Here is a 21,341-nt window from a genome sequence, read left to right on the forward strand (position 1 = left end):
CAGTTAAAGACAACTACCTGATTTAATATTTACTTTTCACAAGAGCTGGAGAACTGTAAACAGATGAAATAACTTGATGATAAAACCCTTTTCTCGACCTTTGCTATGTTGACGTGTATTGTTTTGAAATGATGGTCAGAAATAAAAACAACTGAACTGAACTGAACTGAACTGAACCTAGCCACGATATGGAGCATTTAACACTATGCAGTAAAGTGAAAACAAACTATAAAGATGAACGTTTTCAGCCATGCACATGTTAGCCATTATCCGCCCCGATAGCTCAGTTGGTTAGCGCGTGACTTCGTGAACGAAAAAGCTTCAAGATCAAGCAGCGCTGGTTTGATTCTCGGCGTGTGCGCTTGAGCAACGCATTTCAGGACTGCTCTTCATTCAGTGGCACATAATGAATGGAATAATTCCCCGGCAACAACACTTCGACAATCGGAAAATTTCACTCTGCCAATCTCGGTAACCGGCCCTGCGTCAAGAGTCTCTACAAGTATGCGAAACTACCAGGAATAACCTATTAAGGCTTTGTCAGTCCGAGAATAAAGATTCAAAACCAACCAAACATTATCAAGCAAGGAAGTTTCACATCTACACATATATACATAGAAAATACATAACTAATCTACACACAATGAATTGAAAAAAGAAGTGCACAAGAAGGAACTGGCAAAGTAGAGGAGATAAGGCATATCACATAACGGTTAATTATTGTACACGTCGTGTCCTTTGTTAGTTGACCTGTCTCCCAGCGAACAAAAATTACCATTTTTACACCGTTTCAGCATCTGGCGACGTTAAAAAGATGTAAAGCTGGCAACTTCTGCTAGCTGGGTTATGGTTCAAGGAAATTACCTCTCTAAAAAAATGGTAAAACTGTGGAAGCTACAACAAGTGTGTTGTGTCAATTTATTGAAATCTTATTAACTTTTTCCAATGTAAATAATTCGTTAAACAAAGCACCGGTATTGCAGTTTGACACACACGTAGTTTATTGTAGTAGACAACACACGGAATCTTCGTTTCACATTTTACTCGAATTTAATGCATATGTGACTTGTGACAAAAAATATCGAATATAAAATTCCCTTCAGTAGGAAATCAACGTTTTGATAGACTGCAGTTATAATGTATTTCTATTTTATATAGCGCTAATCATATGGGTTGTTCACACTGTTTTAAAAAGCATAGTGCACCCGTGCAACCCAGCAAGGCTACATTATTACATTGAATCTATTTCTTTTCTGATTGCTGAACGAAAATAAGATGAAGGAAATTTTCTTGTTCATTCCCACACAATACATCACAAAATGTCTAACGCCTGGAATGATCTCTTCCTTCTTCATCGATCCAAATCTGTCCGTATTTAGTGCGCTGAATGTATCCATCTTTATCCACAATGACACTCAAATCATTTTTAATCGGAAAATCACTGGCAATTTGCCTTCCTCTTGACTTTATCGAGACATAGACTATCCCGTCTCTACTAGATGCTTCAAAGTATTGATATCTGCCTGATTGTATTGGAGTGTAACCCGCACTTGCTTGGTGTTGATAACTTTTTCCGGCGCTATGGCTTCCGTGAACCTCTGGAACAAAGTAATACATTTTAAGAAACATTTTTTATTAAAATATTTTAAGTTATGCAGAACTAAAGACAAAAAGTTAATGATTTTGATATTTTTTCTTGTTTATTGACCCGAAGATATAACGACATTCACCAATATAATTTACGAGGATAGGCTGCAGGATAGGACAAGCCGCCCCTGTCTACAAAAACAACTAAGATTCACCTGCTTCAGCTGAAAAGTTGACTCCTTGCATTCCAAAACCAAGGCCATGTTTACTTCCGCCGCCTTTGCTATGTTTGTTTGACGTCTGATTTTCTTTGACATCATCTACACGTGCTTCAATGTCATATTTGTAGGCATTTGCAATATGAGTTCGTGGATAATATGGCATTGTTGCAATGGATTAAAAACTTTTATAATGAAAATCTGCGAAAATCAACACTAAGTTTTTTGGTACCCGGACATTTTGCCGAAAGGACATTTTTCCGAAACTCATTTTGCCAAAAGGACTAATTGCCGAAATTATACAAGCGTACTATATGTATTATCATAACCTAATAACGCATAAATATCATTCACAACTGAAAACATAACTGATAACTAACTGAAAATGGCAGATGCGATACGGAAATATTGAGACGAATAAAAATAGCAAGAAACAACTTCGTAAAAATGAAAAAGACATTAACAACACGCAAAATTAACATCAACACTCAAAAACGAATTGCAAAATGCTGTATATGGACTACGCTACTTTACAATGCAGAAGCATGGATACTGTCATCACAGATGGTTAAACGACTTCAGGCATTTGAAATGTGGATTTATAGAAGAATGCTTAAAATTTCATGGAAGGATAAAATCACAAACAAAGATGTACTATCCAGAATACAAACCAACATGGAAGTTCTACAAACAATTAAATCAAGAAAATTGAAATATTTTGGCCACATGATTCGCAATAATTCTATTCAAAGACAACTACTAGAAGGAAAAATGAACGGCAAACGAAATAGGGGCAGACCACCAAGAATTTGGACTAATGATATTGAAGACTGGTCAGGACTTAACTACAAACCTGCAGTAGAAAAATCTTACAACAGAGGAACTTGGCGTCTCATTGCCTCCAACCCTCGACAAGAGGAAGAAACTTAATGATGATGATGATCATTCACAAACAATTAGTCCTTTCGGCAATTTGTCCTTTCGGCAAAATGAGTTTCGGCAAAATGTCCTTTCGGCAAAATGTCCTTTCGGCAAAATGTCCGCGCACAAAGTTTGTCAATGCGGATGTAGAGGGTATGTGTTTCAATTGAAGGACTGATTAAAAAGTATAGGCTACACAAGCTACTCATTTTGGGCGAAATTGGGTTGAGTTTGTAGTCATCCCGCGCACGAAGTTTGTCAATGCGGATGTAGAGGGTATGTGTTTCAATTGAAGGACTGATTAAAAAGTATAGGCTACACAAGCTACTCATTTTGGGCGAAATTGGGTTGAGTTTGTAGTCATCCATTTCATGATTTGTTTGCTATCTTAAACTTCCCCTGCCAACAGTTTTTTATTGGAAGTTGGACCGACAGAAGTAGGCTATATTCGTAAAATAGAATTCTCTTTTTTTTCATGACGTCGAATCTACACATCTTAGACATCACTGAACAAATAATATAGAAATTGTCAGAAAAGTTGATGACTACTTTCCAGAGGATTCACGTCCTAATAATTTGAAGATTTGACTCTTTTTTTTTGTTAATTTTGCAGCAGATGATAAGGCTTGCCAGTAGAACTTGAAAGTAAACTTATTGAACTTTTAGTCTGTAACAGAAGTTTTACCTTTACACCTTTACCACTGGCATTCAACCGAGGTCAGTTCTGGGTCCACTTCTATTTTAACATCTATATCCACGACCTGCAAAGCAATATATGCAATATATGCATATGCTAATGGTTTGTCAATTCTCTACTGCGCATTGTGGGGAGAAAAAGTAAAAGATGCCCTGAAGCAGTAGCCTACACAAAAACACTCTCAGTCTATCTCCAAAAATGCCGACTGAAATTCAACGAAACAAAAACTGTTGCAGCAGATTTCTATTTGCACAACCAGGAAGCTGATCATGAACTGAATGTTAACCGTACTTGTTACTGGCGTAGACCTTATGGTATCGCCCTCTGCTAATTCAGCAATTTCACATAGAAGCAGTGACGCTAGAAACCTGAGATTTCTTGAGTTGTTACGAAACAAAAACTGTTGCAGCAGATTTCTATTTGCACAACCAGGAAGCTGATCATGAACTGAATGTTAACCGTACTTGTTGCTGGCGTAGACCTTATGGTCTCTCCCTCTGCTAATTCAGCAATTTCACATAGAAGCAGTGACGCTAGAAACCTGAGATTTCTTGACTTTTACTTTTTTCCTTGCCCCAACTTTTAATCTCGATTATGTTGGTATCGGATTATTGTGAAGTTCACAATAAACCTTTTGTCACAGCCAGTTATGAAACGCAAGAAATTTGCTGAAATTCAATAGCTTGATTGACAGTTTACTATTAGCGTGAGGTTTCATTTTGTGTTTGTCACTGATAATGATTGAGTTTACTTCCTTAGCTTGCGGAATATGCTTTCAGCCATGCAAGTCAATGAAGAGGTTACGTTGATTTAACATCTACTAATGTCAAATTTAGGCCTAAGATGAGATTTTTGACTAAAGAATTTCGCTATCGCCTATCCAAGTCGAAAATAATTGCTACAGGGTTATGTACAATTATTCGACATTACTTGACGTGGAATCGACGTAAATATGGACACCAACCCATTAGTTACTTTCACATATGGCATTTTACGTCAGGCGTTCACGCTGCATGGGGAGAGACCGCGCTTCGAATGAGTCATTCTTTACTGGTAGACAATAATTAGGAAAGTAATTTGTTATTCGCGCAAATTGCTTTGTAGTGCAAAAAGTGCATGGAATACTGTTTGCACAGAAAGGTAAAAACAAAATTGATAAAATTCTGTGTTCAATGCAAGAAGACTTTCAAAATGAAATGTCAACTGAAAAATTTGACCAAGAAATGGCGAAAATAGGTCAAAAACCAGGTCTTTATCACCTTTTCTACCTAAAATACACAATCACGAATATATTTTGCGAAATAAATTGATTGAAGTGATAGATGAGGCTTTTGACCAACGGCATACTTTTTCCCATTGTTATTTGATATAAGCCGACGGAGTAATTAGCAATAAGAGAGACGTAGACCTGATGGTCTCGGCCAGTGACTCTTGCCGCCAAAAGGAAGCAGTAACAGATACGGTTAAAATCAAAAAAAATTACTGCCTTTTCTCAACTTATGGTTATTGTTATAATCTACTGAGGCAATGACAAGTAGGAGCCACTTCTTTAGCTTAACCAAGTATTATATTTCTTTTCTTTACGCAAAACCGGCACTTATATTTTCATGACGGAAAAACGGCCTAGAGAAAAGATTTGGCCATCCCACTCTCGTTAGTGGCAGTGCCGAAAACTGAAAAAATAAGAATCGTATCTTCTCAGTCTTCGACATTCAGTTAAAGACAACTACCTGATTTAATATTTACTTTTCACAAGAGCTGGAGAACTGTAAACAGATGAAATAACTTGATGATAAAACCCTTTTCTCGACCTTTGCTATGTTGACGTGTATTGTTTTGAAATGATGGTCAGAAATAAAAACAACTGAACTGAACTGAACTGAACTGAACCTAGCCACGATATGGAGCATTTAACACTATGCAGTAAAGTGAAAACAAACTATAAAGATGAACGTTTTCAGCCATGCACATGTTAGCCATTATCCGCCCCGATAGCTCAGTTGGTTAGCGCGTGACTTCGTGAACGAAAAAGCTTCAAGATCAAGCAGCGCTGGTTTGATTCTCGGCGTGTGCGCTTGAGCAACGCATTTCAGGACTGCTCTTCATTCAGTGGCACATAATGAATGGAATAATTCCCCGGCAACAACACTTCGACAATCGGAAAATTTCACTCTGCCAATCTCGGTAACCGGCCCTGCGTCAAGAGTCTCTACAAGTATGCGAAACTACCAGGAATAACCTATTAAGGCTTTGTCAGTCCGAGAATAAAGATTCAAAACCAACCAAACATTATCAAGCAAGGAAGTTTCACATCTACACATATATACATAGAAAATACATAACTAATCTACACACAATGAATTGAAAAAAGAAGTGCACAAGAAGGAACTGGCAAAGTAGAGGAGATAAGGCATATCACATAACGGTTAATTATTGTACACGTCGTGTCCTTTGTTAGTTGACCTGTCTCCCAGCGAACAAAAATTACCATTTTTACACCGTTTCAGCATCTGGCGACGTTAAAAAGATGTAAAGCTGGCAACTTCTGCTAGCTGGGTTATGGTTCAAGGAAATTACCTCTCTAAAAAAATGGTAAAACTGTGGAAGCTACAACAAGTGTGTTGTGTCAATTTATTGAAATCTTATTAACTTTTTCCAATGTAAATAATTCGTTAAACAAAGCACCGGTATTGCAGTTTGACACACACGTAGTTTATTGTAGTAGACAACACACGGAATCTTCGTTTCACATTTTACTCGAATTTAATGCATATGTGACTTGTGACAAAAAATATCGAATATAAAATTCCCTTCAGTAGGAAATCAACGTTTTGATAGACTGCAGTTATAATGTATTTCTATTTTATATAGCGCTAATCATATGGGTTGTTCACACTGTTTTAAAAAGCATAGTGCACCCGTGCAACCCAGCAAGGCTACATTATTACATTGAATCTATTTCTTTTCTGATTGCTGAACGAAAATAAGATGAAGGAAATTTTCTTGTTCATTCCCACACAATACATCACAAAATGTCTAACGCCTGGAATGATCTCTTCCTTCTTCATCGATCCAAATCTGTCCGTATTTAGTGCGCTGAATGTATCCATCTTTATCCACAATGACACTCAAATCATTTTTAATCGGAAAATCACTGGCAATTTGCCTTCCTCTTGACTTTATCGAGACATAGACTATCCCGTCTCTACTAGATGCTTCAAAGTATTGATATCTGCCTGATTGTATTGGAGTGTAACCCGCACTTGCTTGGTGTTGATAACTTTTTCCGGCGCTATGGCTTCCGTGAACCTCTGGAACAAAGTAATACATTTTAAGAAACATTTTTTATTAAAATATTTTAAGTTATGCAGAACTAAAGACAAAAAGTTAATGATTTTGATATTTTTTCTTGTTTATTGACCCGAAGATATAACGACATTCACCAATATAATTTACGAGGATAGGCTGCAGGATAGGACAAGCCGCCCCTGTCTACAAAAACAACTAAGATTCACCTGCTTCAGCTGAAAAGTTGACTCCTTGCATTCCAAAACCAAGGCCATGTTTACTTCCGCCGCCTTTGCTATGTTTGTTTGACGTCTGATTTTCTTTGACATCATCTACACGTGCTTCAATGTCATATTTGTAGGCATTTGCAATATGAGTTCGTGGATAATATGGCATTGTTGCAATGGATTAAAAACTTTTATAATGAAAATCTGCGAAAATCAACACTAAGTTTTTTGGTACCCGGACATTTTGCCGAAAGGACATTTTTCCGAAACTCATTTTGCCAAAAGGACTAATTGCCGAAATTATACAAGCGTACTATATGTATTATCATAACCTAATAACGCATAAATATCATTCACAACTGAAAACATAACTGATAACTAACTGAAAATGGCAGATGCGATACGGAAATATTGAGACGAATAAAAATAGCAAGAAACAACTTCGTAAAAATGAAAAAGACATTAACAACACGCAAAATTAACATCAACACTCAAAAACGAATTGCAAAATGCTGTATATGGACTACGCTACTTTACAATGCAGAAGCATGGATACTGTCATCACAGATGGTTAAACGACTTCAGGCATTTGAAATGTGGATTTATAGAAGAATGCTTAAAATTTCATGGAAGGATAAAATCACAAACAAAGATGTACTATCCAGAATACAAACCAACATGGAAGTTCTACAAACAATTAAATCAAGAAAATTGAAATATTTTGGCCACATGATTCGCAATAATTCTATTCAAAGACAACTACTAGAAGGAAAAATGAACGGCAAACGAAATAGGGGCAGACCACCAAGAATTTGGACTAATGATATTGAAGACTGGTCAGGACTTAACTACAAACCTGCAGTAGAAAAATCTTACAACAGAGGAACTTGGCGTCTCATTGCCTCCAACCCTCGACAAGAGGAAGAAACTTAATGATGATGATGATCATTCACAAACAATTAGTCCTTTCGGCAATTTGTCCTTTCGGCAAAATGAGTTTCGGCAAAATGTCCTTTCGGCAAAATGTCCTTTCGGCAAAATGTCCGCGCACAAAGTTTGTCAATGCGGATGTAGAGGGTATGTGTTTCAATTGAAGGACTGATTAAAAAGTATAGGCTACACAAGCTACTCATTTTGGGCGAAATTGGGTTGAGTTTGTAGTCATCCCGCGCACGAAGTTTGTCAATGCGGATGTAGAGGGTATGTGTTTCAATTGAAGGACTGATTAAAAAGTATAGGCTACACAAGCTACTCATTTTGGGCGAAATTGGGTTGAGTTTGTAGTCATCCATTTCATGATTTGTTTGCTATCTTAAACTTCCCCTGCCAACAGTTTTTTATTGGAAGTTGGACCGACAGAAGTAGGCTATATTCGTAAAATAGAATTCTCTTTTTTTTCATGACGTCGAATCTACACATCTTAGACATCACTGAACAAATAATATAGAAATTGTCAGAAAAGTTGATGACTACTTTCCAGAGGATTCACGTCCTAATAATTTGAAGATTTGACTCTTTTTTTTTGTTAATTTTGCAGCAGATGATAAGGCTTGCCAGTAGAACTTGAAAGTAAACTTATTGAACTTTTAGTCTGTAACAGAAGTTTTACCTTTACACCTTTACCACTGGCATTCAACCGAGGTCAGTTCTGGGTCCACTTCTATTTTAACATCTATATCCACGACCTGCAAAGCAATATATGCAATATATGCATATGCTAATGGTTTGTCAATTCTCTACTGCGCATTGTGGGGAGAAAAAGTAAAAGATGCCTTGAAGCAGTAGCCTACACAAAAACACTCTCAGTCTATCTCCAAAAATGCCGACTGAAATTCAACGAAACAAAAACTGTTGCAGCAGATTTCTATTTGCACAACCAGGAAGCTGATCATGAACTGAATGTTAACCGTACTTGTTACTGGCGTAGACCTTATGGTATCGCCCTCTGCTAATTCAGCAATTTCACATAGAAGCAGTGACGCTAGAAACCTGAGATTTCTTGAGTTGTTACGAAACAAAAACTGTTGCAGCAGATTTCTATTTGCACAACCAGGAAGCTGATCATGAACTGAATGTTAACCGTACTTGTTGCTGGCGTAGACCTTATGGTCTCTCCCTCTGCTAATTCAGCAATTTCACATAGAAGCAGTGACGCTAGAAACCTGAGATTTCTTGACTTTTACTTTTTTCCTTGCCCCAACTTTTAATCTCGATTATGTTGGTATCGGATTATTGTGAAGTTCACAATAAACCTTTTGTCACAGCCAGTTATGAAACGCAAGAAATTTGCTGAAATTCAATAGCTTGATTGACAGTTTACTATTAGCGTGAGGTTTCATTTTGTGTTTGTCACTGATAATGATTGAGTTTACTTCCTTAGCTTGCGGAATATGCTTTCAGCCATGCAAGTCAATGAAGAGGTTACGTTGATTTAACATCTACTAATGTCAAATTTAGGCCTAAGATGAGATTTTTGACTAAAGAATTTCGCTATCGCCTATCCAAGTCGAAAATAATTGCTACAGGGTTATGTACAATTATTCGACATTACTTGACGTGGAATCGACGTAAATATGGACACCAACCCATTAGTTACTTTCACATATGGCATTTTACGTCAGGCGTTCACGCTGCATGGGGAGAGACCGCGCTTCGAATGAGTCATTCTTTACTGGTAGACAATAATTAGGAAAGTAATTTGTTATTCGCGCAAATTGCTTTGTAGTGCAAAAAGTGCATGGAATACTGTTTGCACAGAAAGGTAAAAACAAAATTGATAAAATTCTGTGTTCAATGCAAGAAGACTTTCAAAATGAAATGTCAACTGAAAAATTTGACCAAGAAATGGCGAAAATAGGTCAAAAACCAGGTCTTTATCACCTTTTCTACCTAAAATACACAATCACGAATATATTTTGCGAAATAAATTGATTGAAGTGATAGATGAGGCTTTTGACCAACGGCATACTTTTTCCCATTGTTATTTGATATAAGCCGACGGAGTAATTAGCAATAAGAGAGACGTAGACCTGATGGTCTCGGCCAGTGACTCTTGCCGCCAAAAGGAAGCAGTAACAGATACGGTTAAAATCAAAAAAAATTACTGCCTTTTCTCAACTTATGGTTATTGTTATAATCTACTGAGGCAATGACAAGTAGGAGCCACTTCTTTAGCTTAACCAAGTATTATATTTCTTTTCTTTACGCAAAACCGGCACTTATATTTTCATGAAGGAAAAACGGCCTAGAGAAAAGATTTGGCCATCCCACTCTCGTTAGTGGCAGTGCCGAAAACTGAAAAAATAAGAATCGTATCTTCTCAGTCTTCGACATTCAGTTAAAGACAACTACCTGATTTAATATTTACTTTTCACAAGAGCTGGAGAACTGTAAACAGATGAAATAACTTGATGATAAAACCCTTTTCTCGACCTTTGCTATGTTGACGTGTATTGTTTTGAAATGATGGTCAGAAATAAAAACAACTGAACTGAACTGAACTGAACCTAGCCACGATATGGAGCATTTAACACTATGCAGTAAAGTGAAAACAAACTATAAAGATGAACGTTTTCAGCCATGCACATGTTAGCCATTATCCACCCCGATAGCTCAGTTGGTTAGCGCGTGACTTCGTGAACGAAAAAGCTTCAAGATCAAGCAGCGCTGGTTTGATTCTCGGCGTGTGCGCTTGAGCAACGCATTTCAGGACTGCTCTTCATTCAGTGGCACATAATGAATGGAATAATTCCCCGGCAACAACACTTCGACAATCGGAAAATTTCACTCTGCCAATCTCGGTAACCGGCCCTGCGTCAAGAGTCTCTACAAGTATGCGAAACTACCAGGAATAACCTATTAAGGCTTTGTCAGTCCGAGAATAAAGATTCAAAACCAACCAAACATTATCAAGCAAGGAAGTTTCACATCTACACATATATACATAGAAAATGCATAACTAATCTACACACAATGAATTGAAAAAAGAAGTGCACAAGAAGGAACTGGCAAAGTAGAGGAGATAAGGCATATCACATAACGGTTAATTATTGTACACGTCGTGTCCTTTGTTAGTTGACCTGTCTCCCAGCGAACAAAAATTACCATTTTTACACCGTTTCAGCATCTGGCGACGTTAAAAAGATGTAAAGCTGGCAACTTCTGCTAGCTGGGTTATGGTTCAAGGAAATTACCTCTCTAAAAAAATGGTAAAACTGTGGAAGCTACAACAAGTGTGTTGTGTCAATTTATTGAAATCTTATTAACTTTTTCCAATGTAAATAATTCGTTAAACAAAGCACCGGTATTGCAGTTTGACACACACGTAGTTTATTGTAGTAGACAACACACGGAATCTTCGTTTCACATTTTACTCGAATTTAATGCATATGTGACTTGTGACAAAAAATATCGAATATAAAATTCCCTTCAGTAGGAAATCAACGTTTTGATAGACTGCAGTTATAATGTATTTCTATTTTATATAGCGCTAATCATATGGGTTGTTCACACTGTTTTAAAAAGCATAGTGCACCCGTGCAACCCAGCAAGGCTACATTATTACATTGAATCTATTTCTTTTCTGATTGCTGAACGAAAATAAGATGAAGGAAATTTTCTTGTTCATTCCCACACAATACATCACAAAATGTCTAACGCCTGGAATGATCTCTTCCTTCTTCATCGATCCAAATCTGTCCGTATTTAGTGCGCTGAATGTATCCATCTTTATCCACAATGACACTCAAATCATTTTTAATCGGAAAATCACTGGCAATTTGCCTTCCTCTTGACTTTATCGAGACATAGACTATCCCGTCTCTACTAGATGCTTCAAAGTATTGATATCTGCCTGATTGTATTGGAGTGTAACCCGCACTTGCTTGGTGTTGATAACTTTTTCCGGCGCTATGGCTTCCGTGAACCTCTGGAACAAAGTAATACATTTTAAGAAACATTTTTTATTAAAATATTTTAAGTTATGCAGAACTAAAGACAAAAAGTTAATGATTTTGATATTTTTTCTTGTTTATTGACCCGAAGATATAACGACATTCACCAATAAAATTTACGAGGATAGGCTGCAGGATAGGACAAGCCGCCCCTGTCTACAAAAACAACTAAGATTCACCTGCTTCAGCTGAAAAGTTGACTCCTTGCATTCCAAAACCAAGGCCATGTTTACTTCCGCCGCCTTTGCTATGTTTGTTTGACGTCTGATTTTCTCTGACATCATCTACACGTGCTTCAATGTCATATTTGTAGGCATTTGCAATATGAGTTCGTGGATAATATGGCATTGTTGCAATGGATTAAAAACTTTTATAATGAAAATCTGCGAAAATCAACACTAAGTTTTTTGGTACCCGGACATTTTGCCGAAAGGACATTTTTTCGAAACTCATTTTGCCGAAAGGACTAATTGCCGAAATTATACAAGCGTGCTATATGTATTATCATAACCTAATAACGCATAAATATCATTCACAACTGAAAACATAACTGATAACTAACTGAAAATGGCAGATGCGATACGGAAATATTGAGACGAATAAAAATAGCAAGAAACAACTTCGTAAAAATGAAAAAGACATTAACAACACGCAAAATTAACATCAACACTCAAAAACGAATTGCGAAATGCTGTATATGGACTACGCTACTTTACAATGCAGAAACATGGACACTGTGATCATCATCATCATCATCATAATCCATCGTCGGTTTGTTCCCCACTAGTGGGGGTGGCCGATTGTTTCCGTGCAGCAATTGTCTTAATCCCTTTTCTCCATTTCACCCTGTCCCTTGCATCTTCCTCCTTCAGTCCGACTTTTTTAAACTCATCCTTCACTTGTTGTTTCCACGTTCTTCTTGGACGACCGCGTTTCCTCTTCCCATCCACTTTTAGATCTAGTGCCTTTCTAAGAAAACTTCCTTCCTCTCTCCTTATCACATGTCCATACCATCTTACTCCATTTGCCCTTGCCAGTTGGTCTATGATCTCTCTCATCTCTAGCATATCCAACAATTCTTCAGTCCTTTCTTCCCTTCTCGTTTTCACCCCACACATTGCTCTCACCATTGACCTTTCCGTTCTTCTCAGGATTGCCAGTTCACTCTCTCTCAATACCCATGTCTCGCTACCATATAGCATTGCAGGCCGCACACAGCTCCGATTTACTTTTCCTTTCATCCTTAGTGAAAATTTTCTGCCATGCAACATTTCCCCACATTCCCTGAACTTTGCCCAGCCCAATCTTGCCCTTGTTGTCACCGCTGCTTCACATCCACCACTTCCATTTATCCGATCACCCAGATAACAGAAGTCTGTCACTGTTTCGATGCCATGGCAGAACTCATCATCATGGCATTCCACTTCATTCCTTCCTTTACTGCATTTCCCACAAACAAAACACTTCGCCAATCTTGTTGCGGCTCTCTTGACATTAGCACATCTTGCGTGTACCCACTTTCCACATTCCTTGCATTGCATTGAATTTCTCATCACTCTCTTGCCACATATTCCACAGGGATCTACTTTGTTCTCAACAACTGTTCCTTCTGCTCCACTCACCATCACTTTTGTTTTTTCAAGATTCACCTTCATACCCTTGGTTTCAAATGTTTCTTTCCATTTCTCAAACTTTCTCTCCATTCCTTCCATACTATTACTTGTCAAGACCAGGTCGTCTGCATACAAAATTTCACTCAATAAGCCCTCCCTCACTCCTGCAGTTACAACGTCAACCACAATAGCAAATATCAGAGGTGACAAAACTGATCCCTGGTGTACACCAACCTTTACAGAAAACTCGTTTGAATAATTTGATCCAACTCTCACTTTTGTTCTTGCATCTTCATACATAGACATCACAGCTCTCCCTAATACCTCCGGTATACCTCTTTTCCTCATTGCCCATTCCATCACTTTCCTTGGTACTCTGATTATCACAGATGGTTAAACGACTTCAGGCATTTAAAATGTGGATTTATAGAAGAATGCTTAAAATTTCATGGAAGGATAAAATCACAAACAAAGATGTACTATCCAGAATACAAACCAACATGGAAGTTCTACAAACAATTAAATCAAGAAAATTAAAATATTTTGGCCACATGATTCGCAATAATTCTGTTCAAAGACAACTACTAGAAGGAAAAATGAACGGCAAACGAAATAGGGGCAGACCACCAAGAATTTGGACTAATGATATTGAAGACTGGTCAGGACTTAACTACAAACCTGCAGTAGAAAAATCTTACAACAGAGGAACTTGGCGTCTCATTGCCTCCAACCCTCGACAAGAGGAAGAAACTTAATGATGATTGTTCCGGCGGGTCGATTGCCCTCTTGATTAGAATTGAAATTGTGATAAATTTTGTAACTTGGCTGGTTGAATTAAGCAACGTTGAATTTGCGTTCTTTCACTGTTATACGTGACGTGGCCAGCCTTCTGACCAAGACGTTTCACAACTGATTGTCGCTTTTTGCTGCGTGCCTGGAGCCGTTGTTTCTGGTCACAATTTTGCTTTTGTGTTGAGTTTCTTTTCATTATCGAAAAAAAGCAAGCTAGAGAAATGAATGTGTACCACGGATTTTGCTTTTGTGTTGAGTTTCTTTTCATTATCGAAAAAAAGCAAGCTAGAGAAATGAATGTGTACCACGGATTTAAGTTGTCGTGTTAAAGCCATTGTAAGTTTATACAAAATCAGGTTTTTATCCCAACTCGCTCTCAATAAATCAAAAAACAACATGAAACAATTGCAAGTATGATTGAGGCAGACCGAGGAAGGATTGTAGGTAGGCAGTGAACACGACAACTTAAATCCGTGGTACACATTCATTTCTCTAGCTTGCTTTTTTTTCGATAATGATAATAATAATAATAATGTTATGGTTTTATTTATTGTCGCTCTACAACAGCTAAGGTCTTTTAGCGACAGGGCTCATTTTTAATTTATATCAGGTTTACGATGTTATCACATTATTACCCGACTCATTCTCACTGCGCTATGCAGGATAGAACACAATCGGTACCGTTTTTAAAGTCTTCGGTTTGACCCGACCTGGAGTCGATCTCAGATCTACCAGCACCAGAGCCGAAGGCGAAACCACTCGGCCACTGAGCTGGTTTTTGATAATGAAAAGAAACTCAACACAAAAGCAAAATTGTGACCAGAAACAACGGCTCCAGGCACGCAGCAAAAAGCGACAATCAGTTGTGAAACGTCTTGGTCAGAAGGCTGGCCACGTCACGTATAACAGTGAAAGAACGCAAATTCAACGTTGCTTAATTCAACCAGCCAAGTTACAAAATTCATCACAATTTCAATTCTAATCAAGAGGGCAATCGACCCGCCGGAACATTGCGGCCCCTAATTATGGCACATAATTAAAAACAAAAGTTGAAGTAGAAGGGTCGATTCCCGAAATGCAATACACAGAAAGTATGTACATCAAAGCTACACAGAAACGGTGACTATCATTTTATAGCAGTGCAAGGCACTGGGATACCCTGGCCACAATGGCCTGGCGAATACTTACACGATTAACGATTAATATCTACGTTAGTTTCATGAGACACACACAGTAGCAAACAAATCAAAGGCACTACACAGTAACTAACTAGCTACTTATGATGACGCAAATCACTGAGATTGCTGGCGAATACTTACACGATTAGTATTTACATCATTTTCATAAAACACACAATAGCAAACAAATCAAATGCATTACACAGTAACTAACTATAGCTACTTATAATGAGACCGATCACTGAGAGCGCTGTAGAGCATACGTTACTAGGACATGTTGTTGAGTTACGCATATTGGGGCCCTGCGGATGACACATAGAGATACGCAGGTTAAAAACAGATTTGCGCGGTACATATCTACAATACACTACAAATTTAAATGAAAGGCAAGGGTGGTACAGATGCCTCGACGACACCCGCTAACAACAGACCAGGGCGTGGCCGGGTCCTGAACGCAGTCAAGCATTCCCCACAGGAGCAACGCACGATATATCCCTTAGGACCAGATCCACTTTGACCTCACCCGATGCCTCATCCACCACTGAGACTGCCACCCTGACGCGCCGGACAATCGGTTTTCCTTTCCTAATTTGGGGGATGATCTCATGGACTCTCCCCAGACGGTACCTCCTTCTCTTAGTTATATCTTCTGGGGAACCAACCACCACTAATTGGCCAGGCTGTAGGTTTTCCACCAAATTGGCCCACTTTTTTCTACCCTGCAGGGAAGGTAACTAGAAAGAGATCCATTTCTCCCAGAAACTGTGAGATAGAGCCAGGTTATACCTATAGTCTCTCCGTAACTCATCTCGGTCATGAGGATTTCCTACTGATGAAAATGGGCTTAAGAAGGGGTTAAGGAGTGCGGCTGGGGTGATAACAGTAGAATCCTTAGGGTCATCACAGACAGGGACTAAAGGTCTTTCGTTGACTATTCTTGTGGCACTACCCGTAAATGTAAGAAGTTCAACAAAGTTGGGTTTCCGTGATGAGTTCCCCTATAACGTGGGAAAAGGCAATTTTGAATTGCTTGACCATTGCTTCCCAGGCCCCTCCCTGGGCCGGGGCATACGGAGGAATGAACTCCCAGTTAATTCCTTTTTTTCGCAAAGAAGTTTGAATTTCAGAAGACTCCAGAATTTCTGGTAGTCTTTTAGATGCCGCTTGAAATGTGGTCCCGTTATTTGAGTACAAGTTACGTATAGATCCACGCAAGTCTACAAATCTGGTAAATGCTAAAACAAATTCACTGTAAGATAGTGACCTCACAAGTTCCACATGGATTGCTCTACTCGCAAGGCAGGTAAATAACAATCCCCATGCTTTCTTTTGGCTTCTTCTCTCCACAAACGTCATTGGACCAAAATAATCTACGCCACTGTTGAAGAAGGGTTTGTTATAGGCCGTGGTTCGTGGTAATGGTAGATCCGACATAAGCTGCCTGATAGGCTTTGCTTTCTCTAAGGCACATGGAGCGCAGTCATGCAAATAATGTTTCACCGAGGAATTACCATTTGCAATCCAAAAACGTTGGCGAGTAGATAACAGTGTCTGTTGCACACCACAGTGATAGCTATCACAATGAGCGTCAAGGACAACTAGCCGTGTCAATGCGTGCCTCGAAGGCAAAATAAGAGGATGCTTCGCATCGACAGCTATTTCGGGAGACTTACTCAATCGACCTTCAATACGAAGTCTCCCCCGTGTGTCCACACAAGGACGATACTTTTTTAGAGAGCGCAACTCCTTCAGGCACTGTTTATCAGCGCCAGCTTGGCTCGAAGCAAGACGTTTTGTTACCACATCGATCGACTCTGGCAGACCATCACAACTTAACAAATCTCTATACACTACTTTCTGTACGTAGGAAATAACCCTATTTAAAGCGTCCTCTAGATAAGATGCATTTAACTTTGGTTTTACATACCCATGTTTCTTGCATTTGGATACAATGAACTCCGTGAAAGCTACAAGATAGGCGGCTCTCTTTTTCAACACGTACAAAGTAGGTGCGGTTTCGATCATCTTGCTAATGGAGCCAGTTGCATTTTCTCTTACCGTCATCTCCGGCAACAGTTCCATTTTACGAATAGCAGCATCTGCTCCATTCACCGTTGGGACCTCGCCTTCCTGCATGAGAAAGGATAGACCGCTCAACCACATCTCTCTGGAACCTGTTTTGGTGATGGCGTTCGGTCTGGTTCCACCGTCTGCAGAGTTGAGATGTGTCGGACAGTAATGCCATTCGCTCACCTCTGACAAGAGTAAAATACGATTTAACCTACGAGTAACAAACTTGCATAATCGTAAATCAGGGTTTCTGATCCACTGAAGGACAGTATTCGAGTCACACCAGAAATGTTTTCTAAGATCAGGCAGGTGGAATGCATTAGCTGCCTGGTTTAACAGCTCCGTAGTATTAAGCGCGGCTACAAGCTCCTTTCTGGCAATCGGCCATGCACTTTGATGCTTGAGGACAACCCTACTTTTGCCAAAAACGAAGGATACGCAAGGGACTCCGATAGACACAGCCTACGTATATACACAACGGAGGCAAAGGAGTGATTGGAGGCATCACTGAATCCATGTAACTGATATACGATATCATCGTCTGCACAACACGGCTCTGTGTTTACAAAATACCATCTAGGTATGGAAAATTCTTTTAGTAAATCTAATGAATGAATCCACGACTTCCACTCTTTTATGTAGCTTTGTGGCACTTCGGTGTCCCAATCGAGGCCTTCAATAGCCAAACGCTGCAGAATTAACTTAGCTTTAAGGAAGAATGGAGCGCCGAACCCTAGTGGATCGAAATTTTGGCCAAGTTGGCTTAACATTGAGCGACGTGTGTACTTCTCCAAAGGTCGAAGAGAGCACTTAATAAATAATGAATCTGACTCAGTTTGCCACACGCAACCTGGAGTTTTTGCTACTGGTAAGTCTGTATCGTCTTTTTCCAGGTCGACATCGCGAAAGGAAGAAGCTAACATCTCCTTTTTGAAGTTGGACAAAACATCCAACGCCCCTTTGTTGGCACTCCATTTCACCAAACTAAAGCCTCGGCTATCGAACAAGTCAATGGCTCCTTTTGCAATCTCACTGACCTCATCAAGGCTATTTCCAGAGAATATCAGATCGTCCATATACATATTTTTTCGAATGGTGCTCAGGGTCAGGTCACTGGCTCCAGTGGGGTTTTGTTCAATCATTTTTTGAATAGCTAAGCAGGCGATGTATGGACTGCTTTTAATTCCCCAAGGGTGTACACAAAATCTAAACGGAATTACTTTGCCCTTTTCGATATCATTATTCTCAAACCACAGCAAACGGAACAAGTCGCGTTGTTCCATTAGTAATTGAATCTGGAAGAAGCACTTGGTTAGGTCTGCCATTAGGCCAAACTTTCCCAATCTAAAGCGAGCCAGAACTTGTGTTAAAGGGTTTAATATGTCTGGGCCCGACAAAATCACATCATTAACACACCTACCCTTAAACTCAGATTTGCCGTCATACACCACTCGCTTTTTTGTTTGGGATGTCACAAAATATGGTAAGTACCACACACATGCTGATGAGTCATCGTCTTTTACCGGCTCAATGTACTCACTGGACTGCATTTCAGTCATCGTTTCTACTAAGAATATTCGAACATCAGATTGCTTTAAAGCCTTTCGTCGTAAGCTCAGAACACGGTCAAGAGCCAAAGAGTGGTTATCCGGTAATTCAAAGTCGGTTTTTAAAGGTACGGGCATTTCAAATCTCCCATCTTCAACTTTCATTTGCGTCTCAACAAATTTTTGTGCAATGACATCATTGCGGGACAGTTCTATCGTTTCATCTGTTAGGGTTAAATCCTTTATTACATGTTTTAAACGACTGATTTCAATCTCCTGGGCATCAAAACTGTCAAGACTAAGTGACTCCTCAGCGACGTTACCATTAATGGCAACACGACATACTTTAGAATCACCAGAGATCATAGAACCCCGACCTCCACTAGCCAGCCAGCCCAGTGGGGTTAAAATAGCATGGGGCTCTTCCCGAGTCATGCCAACACGTTCTTCTATTACTCGCATCAAGTAAGCATGGTCATTCCCGATTAGAATATCGACCGACATTTTGTTAGGTAACGAAATCAATTCAACATTATCGAAATGTGAAAACCTATTTAAGTCTTGATGCTGCGGCAATGTTTCGACATGGTCACTCCAAGGTGCATTTACCACTGCTTCCACATCACCATACAGTTCGTCAGTAACTAAGGATTGGATATTAAATCTAACCAGATCAGAGTGTATTTCTTGTTTGCCTGCTAGAGTGTCCATGCGGAAGGATACATTATCCGCGGTTTTTACATACAATTCTTTAGCCAATCGGCTTGAAACAAATGTGAGCTGAGAGCCTGGGTCGTGTTGACAGTAAACCAGAGTGGTCTCTCCATTAGATGGGTTTATGACTCGCGCAGCCGTGACACGATTAAACACTGCCCTCTTATGAGCGATGCTTACGCTACGATTAGTGACGGCAGGTGCCGTTCTAAGATCATTGCCATTGCCCGATGTTCCTTGAGAATTCACAAATCACATAGGCGTCGTGCAGTAGATAATAGTGCTTAAATCGGAAATGTTCGCCGCAGCGCCTACAATTACATGATTGGGTGCAGTTTTTTGCTTCGTGTCCTAGACGTAGGCAGTTTAGACAACGACCAGTCGTGGCGATGACATCTCGGCGTCGCGACGGCGTCAAGATTAGGAATTCAGGACAATTGGGTAGTCTGTGACGCTCTTGCTTATTCCTACTCTCACAATAGATACAGAGTATGTCCTTCCTCGTACCCTCAAAAGAGCGGCTACCAAACGTTTCTTCTCGGCTCCCAGAACTAAAGCCAGACCCGCGACTGCTACCTTGGGTGACATTTCTGACAGGCTGTGCTGAGGTTTGACGAATACGCATAATGTGATTATCACTTGCCGACCGTTTTGTATCTTTTCTAGCAACGACTTCCTCCATTAAGCGTATGGCGAAGTCCGTAGAGCGACACGTCTCTTCGCAATTTACGAAATCCATTAGGCTTTGGAAGCTTGGTTCCTCGGTGCTACCATATTGCTCTTTCAGATAGTACAAAAAGTCTTTCTTCGCATATCCAGGTAATCGACCTGCTAAGTCTAGTACAAAACGTCCTTCTAGCTGGTGACGCTGGTTATACGCTCTAGCGAAGAGGGTACACTGAGCCAGCTCGTCTTTGAATTCCTTTATTGAGGATGATGACATCCCAGATAATTTATTGCCATGCCGTATCCGCCGAATCTCCGGCTCCGCGAGAAATCCGCCTCTAACGCCAAAAGCGCTGCGACAAGCGATCTAGCGACATATCGATCCTTTCCTTTTCGCTCCAACCAGAAGTATCCGATGCTAAGTTTGAAATGGTTTGCGCGGCGCTACGTACGCAGGCTGCCTGTAGCAAAGTTAGCCGATTCCCCTCAAATGGGCAACTCTCCATTAGTGATTCGATACGGTTTTTAAAAAATATAAATGGCATGTTGTTGCCGTCATAGTTGATCAATGCGGCCCTGTCATAGAAAGTGCGACAATTATGATATTTATAGAACCAGTTTTGTTGATCCTCAGCACCTCTGTTTGCATTAAGCCCTGGCGGGGATGTCATAACATGTCTAGTTTCACGGCCATCATCTTTAACTAGTGGTGAATTACATCTCTCACCTTTAAGATCTTTCCTTACAGTTAAGGGGCATGTTTGTGACGGTTTCACAACCTTCTCTTTATAAAAATCACGTTGATAATCATAATGAGGTTCTCTTTCAGCGGCCCCATGGGTCCCCCCGGGCGGTTTTGCCAAAAAATTAT

General features: G+C 39.6%; 3 protein-coding genes across 5 annotated transcripts; all 3 read right to left on the reverse strand.

Moving 5' to 3' along the window:
• Nucleotides 1–890: 890 nt before the first annotated feature.
• LOC145781962 (uncharacterized) lies at nucleotides 891–9,041 on the reverse strand. 3 transcript variants are annotated; one of them, XM_082593676.1, is made up of 4 exons: nucleotides 8,548–8,614; nucleotides 3,412–3,487; nucleotides 1,803–2,006; nucleotides 891–1,598 (listed from the first exon to the last, which is right to left on the reverse strand). In XM_082593676.1, exons 3-4 carry the CDS (start codon nucleotides 1,969–1,971, stop codon nucleotides 1,324–1,326), a joined length of 444 nt encoding a protein of 147 aa, XP_082449802.1. In that variant the 5' UTR covers nucleotides 1,972–2,006; nucleotides 3,412–3,487; nucleotides 8,548–8,614; the 3' UTR covers nucleotides 891–1,323. The 3 variants fall into 3 exon arrangements, with proteins under 3 accessions (XP_082449802.1, XP_082449803.1, XP_082449801.1); XM_082593677.1 differs by lacking the exon at nucleotides 8,548–8,614 and adding an exon at nucleotides 3,888–3,903; XM_082593675.1 differs by lacking the exons at nucleotides 891–1,598; nucleotides 1,803–2,006; nucleotides 3,412–3,487 and adding exons at nucleotides 6,027–6,734; nucleotides 6,939–7,142; nucleotides 9,024–9,041 and having other exon boundaries at nucleotides 8,548–8,623.
• Nucleotides 9,042–11,157: 2,116 nt separating this feature from the next.
• LOC145781965 (uncharacterized) lies at nucleotides 11,158–12,287 on the reverse strand. The gene is made up of 2 exons (XM_082593681.1): nucleotides 12,070–12,287; nucleotides 11,158–11,865 (listed from the first exon to the last, which is right to left on the reverse strand). The coding sequence occupies exons 1-2, from the start codon at nucleotides 12,236–12,238 to the stop codon at nucleotides 11,591–11,593; spliced, it is 444 nt and encodes a 147-aa protein (XP_082449807.1). The 5' UTR covers nucleotides 12,239–12,287; the 3' UTR covers nucleotides 11,158–11,590.
• A 4,152-nt stretch (nucleotides 12,288–16,439) lies between these two features.
• On the reverse strand, nucleotides 16,440–20,747 carry LOC145781736 (uncharacterized). The gene is made up of 3 exons (XM_082593405.1): nucleotides 20,312–20,747; nucleotides 18,117–20,040; nucleotides 16,440–17,754 (listed from the first exon to the last, which is right to left on the reverse strand). Exons 1-3 carry the CDS (start codon nucleotides 20,745–20,747, stop codon nucleotides 16,440–16,442), a joined length of 3,675 nt encoding a protein of 1,224 aa, XP_082449531.1.
• Between the last annotated feature and the right edge of the window lie 594 nt (nucleotides 20,748–21,341).

This window comes from Aplidium turbinatum, chromosome 13 (assembly GCF_918807975.1).
Source record: "Aplidium turbinatum chromosome 13, kaAplTurb1.1, whole genome shotgun sequence".
NCBI lineage: Eukaryota > Metazoa > Chordata > Ascidiacea > Aplousobranchia > Polyclinidae > Aplidium > Aplidium turbinatum.